This window comes from Anopheles stephensi, chromosome 2 (assembly GCF_013141755.1).
Source record: "Anopheles stephensi strain Indian chromosome 2, UCI_ANSTEP_V1.0, whole genome shotgun sequence".
Classification (NCBI taxonomy): Eukaryota; Metazoa; Arthropoda; class Insecta; order Diptera; family Culicidae; genus Anopheles; species Anopheles stephensi.
This window is the reverse complement of record NC_050202.1, coordinates 42,176,433-42,185,376: the sequence shown is the minus strand read 5'-3', so window position 1 is coordinate 42,185,376 and position 8,944 is coordinate 42,176,433. Positions and strand designations below refer to the sequence as shown.

Sequence of the window (8,944 nt, the reverse complement as noted above, 5' to 3'; positions counted from 1 at the left end):
TGCGCACCTCTATGTTTGGCGGTCTATATGTCCTTACCGGTCACTTAACGAATTGGAGCACACACCGAGCTTGTTGACTTTTCGGAGATCGGGTTTAGCCGTGGACCGAATTTCGCTGATCTGAGCAGGATTCACATGCAGATTTCCACGAAGTGTATGCAGTGCGCGATGCGTAGTGTATCATTACCAAGCTCTTAGGCATACAATCTAGCCTAAAAACAAGTTTTTTTTTGTGAAATTCAAATAATTTTGGATACAAAACAACATGTGGAATGGTTGCTTGAAAAGATATCATAAATGAGTTGCTCTCATGTAGATCATCAGGATTTAAATGCCTGCGGTTGGTTTACATCGATTGCCCCCGTATTCGCAAATACGTCAACCACGCTGTATTCGATCAGTTGCCGCTGCCCCTGTGTGCTTTGTTGCATGCCACGAGAAGCGATTTAGCGAACTCCCCCATTCACACAGACACACCTTTTAATCGTTTATTATGTTTTGCATTTAAGAGGGCAAAAAAGGCTGAAGCTTTAGAAGAGATGGTGTTGGATAAAGACACACAGTGAATCGAAAAACCACTCACCGCACTTACGCGTACGATGCATTCAAAACTAAAGCGCTAGAGCGAAGAAAGGATAAAATTAAAAACAGGAGAAGGACGCATACCTGTGTGCTAGAACATAGCCACAGACGATTGGAATAGCTTCGAGAGGGGCGATGCAGTGTGTGTGATGTTGGCAGAATGTGTAACACCACGAGCGATTTTGTCAATCGTGTGTGCGTGTCTCATGGAAGTTTGACGTGACGTGTTAGCAGGACCCCCGCAACACACTCACACATGATATCAGGCAATCACGGAGGGGGTGCGTGTGTGTGTGTGTGCAGAACACATCCATGATGCACCATCCCCCGTGCAAACATACGTACGTACGTGGTTAAGTGCAGCCGTTTTTTAAAAACAATTCCTTTGCGATAGGTTTTTTATATTATTATATTTCTTTACATTAAGTTTATCTTTTATCCCACTTACGATGTTGTTGCTGCCTTTGTCCCGACATGTTTTTTTTTTATTTCGTTAGTTTATGTTTTGTTTTGTTCGCCCAGAAGCATTTGAAAAAATTTTCGCTGCCAGCGTGGTGTAGTGCGGGGCGGCATTGAAAAATCTGGGATGAAAAGACAAACAGCAAGCAGACAGACGACGACCATGCACGAACGATTGGTTTATTGATTGGAAGTGGAAAGTGCGGGGACAAGAATTGCTTGTAAATGATGATGATGTGGGAGGCATGTGATACTCGTGTTTACTTCGTCTTGCACGATCGCAAAAGACTAGACAAACAAAACTAATGGAGGAGATGCTGTGGTGTGGACCGAGGAGGAACAAAGAAGACACAAATATGGGTAGCGAACGCGAGAGAGGTTGTCGAACACAATTACAGAAATGCTTGGCAAAGGCGTTATAATAGCACAGCAGAGGAAAGGTGGATGAAAGACGGGCCGGAACAGGCGGTTTGAATAAGGTTTATGAAATGCACGAAGAAACGAAGCAGCGCAGCGCATAAGCGAAGAAGCAAACAAGAAACAACAAAAATCAAATGAAATAAAAACAATGAAATAAACCACAACATACAGTGAAGAGACAACCCCGTGCAGCGAACGGAGCATAATATTGAGAACATAGAACATCGTGTCGGAAAAAATCGTCCCTTCCGGCAGAGTGCGACGTGTTCTTTTAGCTACCGGATTTGAAATATCTTTACGATAGCTTTATTATATTGTTTTTTTCCGTCGGAGCAGCCTGTAGCTGAGAATAAGTCAAATTCGACTCGTTTGATTTATGATCGTAGTTAACTGAGACATAGCAACTGTAAACAACACGACTCAACGACACAAAATTAGTAAACTATTTACGACTAATCTTGTTTTGTTTTTGAAAACTACAGCGCTTATCATTTGGAGGTTTTGCTGCCTGCCCGGTGTGTCCGTTCAGAACCCCACCGGAGACCTAGAGCAGCCTGCGGAAGCATCTCACTACACTGGATGAATGGACCTTGCTGCTTCATTGTGTTCTGAAATATGGATGTTTTATTATTTACTGTACTGCGATGAATACGAAATAGCAACGTAATACTCTGCCTTATCTGCCCAGCAGGTAATGAGTGTGTGCCTGTGTTTGAGCACATTTTAATTCCTACGCCAAGAACGTAGATAGACAATGGTGATGCGCTTTTCACATGCGCGCCACAAGAGCGATAGAGCGTGTTGTTGCTGGGAGATTGTGCGGCGGGTTTGATTATTTTGTAATTTTTATATTTAAACGGCCCGCTATCGTACGTTGTCCGTGTTGTTCCACATGGGAAGATTAACGGTGCTGTGGCGCGGTTTTGTCGATCGAGAGACTGTTTTAAGGTGGAAATAATACAAAACACGGTTACGTTGTTCAAAGCATCGGGATCGGGAAAATGGAAGCCGCCCAGAGCACCCATACACCGTCACTGGAGCGGCAGCTGCATCCGGCATTTAGCGAGCTGAGTGAAGTGGCATCAATTGGAGTAAGAAATACGGGGTTTCCGTTAGTTTGTCAATTACGTTATCCTTTTTGTTCTTGTTTTGCAGAGCAATGGCTCTATTCTGTTCGCAACGGACGATTGGTTCGCTCCGGCCGAATGGATGCTTAAGGATGCGGACCCAGTGTTTCGGCCGGACGAGTACACTTCCTTCGGCAAGTGGATGGATGGATGGGAAACGCGACGCAAACGTACGCCCGGTCACGATTGGTGCCTGGTGGAGCTTGGTGCTCCGACGCAAATCGTCGGTTTTATGATCGATACGGCATTTTTCACCGGGAACTATGCGCCACGCATTTCCATCCAGGGTGGCACGTTGGACGGAACGATGAAGCGTATGCTGCAGTCCTCTATTCCCCGCAACAGCGATGCGAACATGGGCACTGGCCGTACTACGGAGGAACTAGGCATGGTGGAGCTGATAGGCACGGAGCAGTGGGATGTACTACTGCCACGAACCGAGCTTAAGCCAGGTTACGAACAAACCCGCCGACAGTATTTCATCGTTAGCCCGACGAAAGCGAAACAATCGCCGCCGGTCAATCATTTGCGTGTAAACATGTATCCGGATGGTGGGATCTCACGTCTGCGCGTGTACGGTACGGTCCGGTTAAACGTAAGTGACAGTCTAGCGGCAAAGAAACCGATCGACATGATTGCGATGCTCAACGGGGGTCGCTGTACCGGTTTCTCAAACGCACATTATGGCCATCCACGGAATTTGATCAAACCCAGCCAACCCATAAATATGGGCGACGGTTGGGAGACGGCCCGGCGGCTTGATCGACCGCCAGTGCTACAGGTTGATGGAGCGGGAATTCTGCAAGTACCCGGGTGCGAGTGGGCCACCTTTCAACTGGGTGCCCCCGAAGGATGCTGGATAGAATGTGTATGCATTGACACGATACATTTCAAAGGAAACTTCCCCGACAACGTAAGGGTGGAGTATGCGAGCAAGGGCGAGCCGGATGTGTGGATACCGTTGATGAACAGGAAGAAGTTGGGACCTAATCAAACGCACGAGTTTAGAGCGGCAGATTTGCAGGCCCAAGAGAAGGCTGCCTCGCTCGTACGCATCACGATTGCCCCGGATGGAGGACTTTCTAGGGTTCGCATTTTTGGAACGATAGCTAAAAGGTAGATCCCATCTAGTAGCATGCGATTGTGGTTCGGTATGAAATTGTAAAATATAGTTTTTCTTATAAAAGTCGATTGCATCTTACATCATTCAGTCGATATTAAAATATACTCTGGACAACCCAATATAAGTATTGGGCCCAGGATCGCGAGTGTAGATAAAGTGTTCCGAAGAACGGCTGTGACGGTGATTGTGGCTTATTGTAAGCGAAAGTGAAAATGGCGGTCGAGTAAATTTAGGATTTACCCATTGCTGCCTGAGGAACGATTAACCTGGTTTATAAAAGATGGTCAGCCAAAGCGTGTAACGTCATCCATTCCAGGCCGGTATTGTAGACCACGTATGTACGATAATTTCATCCAAGATACGTATGCTCACAGAAAGTACACAGCTTTCCAATCGGAAAATCCATTAAACACGAGAGATGAGACTAATGACTTATTGATAGTAGCTTAGAAAATTCAATCAGAATAGGTATTGAATCATGCTAATCGTTAAAGACAGCCTACTTGAAGATTGCCAGAAGCGTATGGAGGGAGGAAGCTTTGGTTCAAATGGTGTGCGGTCCTCAAGAGAGCAGCGAGACCAAAGCAACCGGTGAGGATGAAAAATGTGTCCTTTACTAACGCAATATGTGGACTTCTCCAATGTGACGAGAGAGCTCGTCATTGTAGCGAATCCTTCATTGTTGATGCACACTAAATATAGGCACTATTGCAACAACTAAAACACTGGAAACAGATACTTCCATAGGTTTATACTGTGTTTGTTACTTACTTGGACGTCTAATTTTACCACACATGAAGAGGAAGTAAAAAAATCGATTTGAGTGTATTTGGGTGAGAAAAGTTTTTTTTTTTATTTATTTTTGCAACCTTGCCCACACGACGAGAATGCTCGTGAAGAGCAGTAACCGAATCGAGTGATCGAAGCTGTAGATCGTACCGTGATTACGCGCCGACTGGCTGTAACTATCAACTATGTGTATCTTCCAGCCCATGTTTGCGTGGGTAAAGCTGTTATAGTACACCACGTCCGGCCAGCTGGTGTTCGGTGTAATCTCCAACACCGCCGGCTCGCCGGAATCGCAGCTCCACTTGAGCGTGCGGTTGAACTTTTTGAACGTGGCAAAATTGTCATCCAATCGGCGATCTTGTCCCTCCGGGTGGCGTGCTAGACATAGCGGACCAGCGGCTATCGGTTTCGGACGTCCGCGGCGTGTAAACTCCACACCCGCCAGGACACGAATTTCGCTCTGCCGTGCATCGGAAAGCCTGTCGAAACCGCCGTGCGGTTCGTCCGTGATCACGAGCGGATGGTAGAACTCGGGCGAGTGAGGATTGTTGCCGCCACGTACCAGAAACGAGTAGGTGAGGCCACGCCGCAACCACAGCTCCGGCACGAGGAACCCATTGATGTACCATGCCAATCCATTGGAAACGTGTCCGGTAATGCCTTGGTAGCCTCGCTTGCCTCCAGCAGGACCAAGCGTGGCCGTGAACGATCGGACGGACCGATCGAAGATTTGCTGACGTTCCCACACATCCTTCAGATTGTCTTCACGACTTGTAAAGCTGAAACAGTCGTTGACCGGCTCGGAAGTGTTGAAGTGGATCTGTACATTTCGTTTCGGGTAGACGTCGTGGTAGGTAGGCTCATTGTTAGAATCGAGGCGACCCATCGCCCACACCACGTACATCGGTCGGTCCAGCAGGAACTCCTTGTCGCCGGAATCGGACGAAATGAGTGTACGCCGGAACGTGATCGTGTTGATGTCGTCCTCCCGGCTGAACGTGTGCAGCTGAAAGCTGTCCAGTCCTCCCACCACATCGTCACGGCATACGCCCTTGTTTTGACCAAGCACTTGCACACACGGCGCAAGCGAGGTGATGTTATAGTCCACCGCATATCCCCGATGTCCATCGATGAATGCAACAACGACGTCCGCGCCCAGCATTTGACTACGCTGCTCCGAACCGGACAGTCCAAACGACAAATATTCGTCCTGCTGTACGTTTCCTGCAAGTTGAATCGTAATTTGCGGTCCAAACACTTCCCACGACACGCGGTAATCTTTGTGCAGTTGGCGACAGTTCGGCAGCGACTCGGTGTGCGGCGTAACGCGTACCAGCGACGGCGGCACGTTTAGATCGTCCGAAATGAGGATTGACCCATAATCCCGACGTGCTCCCACATCGTACACGCTGAACCAATCGATGTCGAAGATGGTCATATCACCCGGAAGTTCCAGCGTGATCGTTTCGCGATCGTACGCCCGTATCGGGTCCAGGTAGCCCATCTCGTCCGGCACCTTGCTGCCTTTGGACGATGGCGATGGACCAACGCCGACCCAGAAATGTACTTCCGCTTGATCGCCCGCCTTTCCATCGTAGGTGAAGTCGGTGATGCGAATCGTTTTCGAGTCGAGTATGTCGATCGTATCGCTCGATACCATTGGACCACCGGCGATGACCGTTAGGCTGCCCGCCTTTTGCGGTACGGGCGGTTCAAAGTCTTCCGGGATGTACACGTCAGCAAAGTTGTTCTGCGAGTTTAGATCGTACACGGCCAACCATTTCACCTCCGTGATCTTCTTGTTGTCCGGTAGGCGAAGCGTGAAATCTTTGTTGAAGTACCGTTCTAGGATGTTTGTCCTGGAATGCAGGTGAGGATTAAATTGTTTTGTTCACTACAAGGCAGATCAAGTGATGGATCACTTACTTTCCATACTCGTCCGGTACGATGAATCCTTGCGGCCCGGGACGGTTGCTCGCGCCGGACCAGAAGAACGTATCGACACCGTTACCGTCGTAGTTGAAGCCGGTCAGTAGGAACGTGTACTCGTCCACGGCGTACACATCTCCTGACGCTTGGTGATGGTAGGAGTTAAACTTGCCGATGTACTTCCCCCGGTACGGGCCATCTTCCGGTTTTTGACTTGCTGTTGTAAGAAAGGCGATGAAGTACAAATTAACAATGCTGGAACATTACACATTCTATGGATAATGTGTGAACTACAGTCTCAAGTCTCAAGGCTAATGTAATCCGGTCCAGTATTTCAGTCGTTCTTTTCCACATGATTTGTATGAAAAGTGATCAATCCTCAACGCCGTTCATGAAAAAAATAAACCTTTTTAAGTGACGTTTGAAGTTCCAAACTTGAGAAGGCCTTTGGCGGGTATGATTCAAAGAATAAAGACGACAAAGCCCTTGAAAGCCCATAGTCACATTTTTTCTTAAACGACGATTCCTGTGGCAAGATGGGCATATTGATCTAGTTCTATAGAATTTGTAATCTAAGATTACTATTAGATCGTCCAAATCGTAATTTATTGATTTATGTTTTTATGAAAGACAGAGTACATCGTGAGGTGTAATTAGTTCTGGAAAGCATAGTAAAAGTAAAAGTCTTTGATTGTACTTTCAATATTTATGAATTATCCATTTTAAGCTTCTAATTTGCAGGCATGAATTTTGGTGTAGCTAACTTTAAAACGATTGGCAGGAGGAATGTTGCAACAGGCCAAGATTGCGAAGCGGTTGTAGCGCTGGAGAAGTAATTAAGTAGCTTTACAACTAATGAAACATATAAATTTTTTATTTTCATAACATCTGCCAAAATCCAAAAAGGAACAGATCAACAACTAGACTTTTTACGCGCATTTCCATTTGCTCGTATGTGGAAAAATTGTGAAAAAAGGAACTCGTTACGAGCACTGTTGACTGCAGTTCACAGCTATGAGATGAATAAGTGCTTGCACAACGGACATTTTGAGTATGACTAACACTGTGCAGATGAAACAGTCATCGAAACGTCCTTCGGTGAGCGTAGTGCAAAATTCGATCTTATTCCTATACCATGCACCCTTTCCACTAGCCAAGTGCGAAGACCAAAGTTGAGTGCACTTCCTGGGCGGTTCAACTCACTACAGTGTACAACAAACTCAAGGTTGCGCACTGTGCGTAAAACCTTTCCGCACTGTGTTCGTACGCAAGAAGAATGTTCCGACCACACGCTCTCCCTTTGGTTCGTTCGTTGGAGTTGTTTTTGTCTTCTTTCGCCCTCATTCACGGTTCGTCGCTTGTCGTTCGCGAGTAGAAGGAGTCTTTCGTATGACTCGCGTATCCGGGCATTGGGTTTAGGGGTTTGCAAGCTTTGTACTTACCAGCATGGTTTAGCAAAACCGTCGCAAGCAGCAACAGCGTGGCCAGAATCCTAGTGACGGTCACCGATCCGCGCCACCGAACGGCAGATCCGTACAAAAACTGCATACCTTTCATACTTCCTCTTCCTTACACTCACAGCCTAACAAAGCAAAATCGCTTCAAACAACACACCCGTACGCACACTGGGCCGCTGGGCAACCCTAAATGGGAAGGAATCGTGTGCCTTTTCGATACGGTTATGATAAGTAACGGGCCGGAATTCACAGATGGATTGGGGCTGCAAACCTCTTCTAGCAGTAGTTTGCTTTCACTCTTGTCTGCCCCGGTTGTTGTGGGACGTGGTGGACGCCTCGGTGGAAAGTGCGGTGAGATTCAGATACAGATTCGCACCATACAGTCGGGCGGGCGAGTTTCTAATCATGCTTCTTTACTTCACGTCACACTACCGATCGCGTTGCATTGTTGATGCACTTTTTCTTTTCTTGCACTAGAGAACCAAATGAAACACACGAGAACACAGGCTGGAGCTCAGATGTTCACGGCACATACGAATGACGACAACGCGTACACGTAGCAGTGGCCGTCTTTTTTTCCTGGTTGCCGCCTTTCACACTCTACCAGCAGCGGCGATCGTCGACCATCTTAAGACGGTCTGACACGACTACCAAACAATTGTGACGTGCAGAAAGCGGACCGTGCGCGAGATACGCACTGGAGGAAGTAAAACGAGACCCGCCCGAACGGTGGTTAGCGGCGGTCGGTCGGTCGGTCGGTCGGTCGATCGTATGCGCCGAGCGATCGCCGTTCGTGTTAACAGCTGCAGAGCGGCGGCGATCGGTCCGGTTACTTTCGCAAATAAATAGAAATACTCACACCACCAACGTACAGACAGGTATGTGCAGCTCACGCACACAAGCAGGCTCGGGACAAAATCGGAAAGCTAACTGTCATACAAAATCTTACCTTTCGCGCGCCTGCCCGTACACGCACCGAGACCTGTTGCATTCGAGAGATGTACAGTGTGGAACGAAACAATACGATCGTCTTAAATCTGACGGAGAATATCAACGAA

At 47.5% G+C, this 8,944-nt stretch overlaps 2 protein-coding genes and 1 long non-coding RNA gene across 3 annotated transcripts; 1 reads left to right on the top strand and 2 right to left on the bottom strand.

The window, feature by feature from the left end:
• Positions 1-1,051: 1,051 nt before the first annotated feature.
• LOC118503292 lies at positions 1,052-2,261 on the bottom strand. Its single transcript, XR_004905170.1, has 2 exons — positions 2,132-2,261; positions 1,052-2,069 (listed from the first exon to the last, which is right to left on the bottom strand). It is a non-coding gene; the product is annotated as an uncharacterized LOC118503292 (long non-coding RNA).
• Positions 2,213-3,786, top strand: LOC118503291 (allantoicase-like). The gene is made up of 2 exons (XM_036036386.1): positions 2,213-2,552; positions 2,617-3,786. The coding sequence occupies exons 1-2, from the start codon at positions 2,463-2,465 to the stop codon at positions 3,706-3,708; spliced, it is 1,182 nt and encodes a 393-aa protein (XP_035892279.1). The 5' UTR covers positions 2,213-2,462; the 3' UTR covers positions 3,709-3,786.
• A 749-nt stretch (positions 3,787-4,535) lies between these two features.
• LOC118503288 (protein Skeletor, isoforms B/C) lies at positions 4,536-8,711 on the bottom strand. Its single transcript, XM_036036377.1, has 3 exons — positions 7,872-8,711; positions 6,427-6,646; positions 4,536-6,359 (listed from the first exon to the last, which is right to left on the bottom strand). The coding sequence occupies exons 1-3, from the start codon at positions 7,984-7,986 to the stop codon at positions 4,568-4,570; spliced, it is 2,127 nt and encodes a 708-aa protein (XP_035892270.1). The 5' UTR covers positions 7,987-8,711; the 3' UTR covers positions 4,536-4,567.
• Between the last annotated feature and the right edge of the window lie 233 nt (positions 8,712-8,944).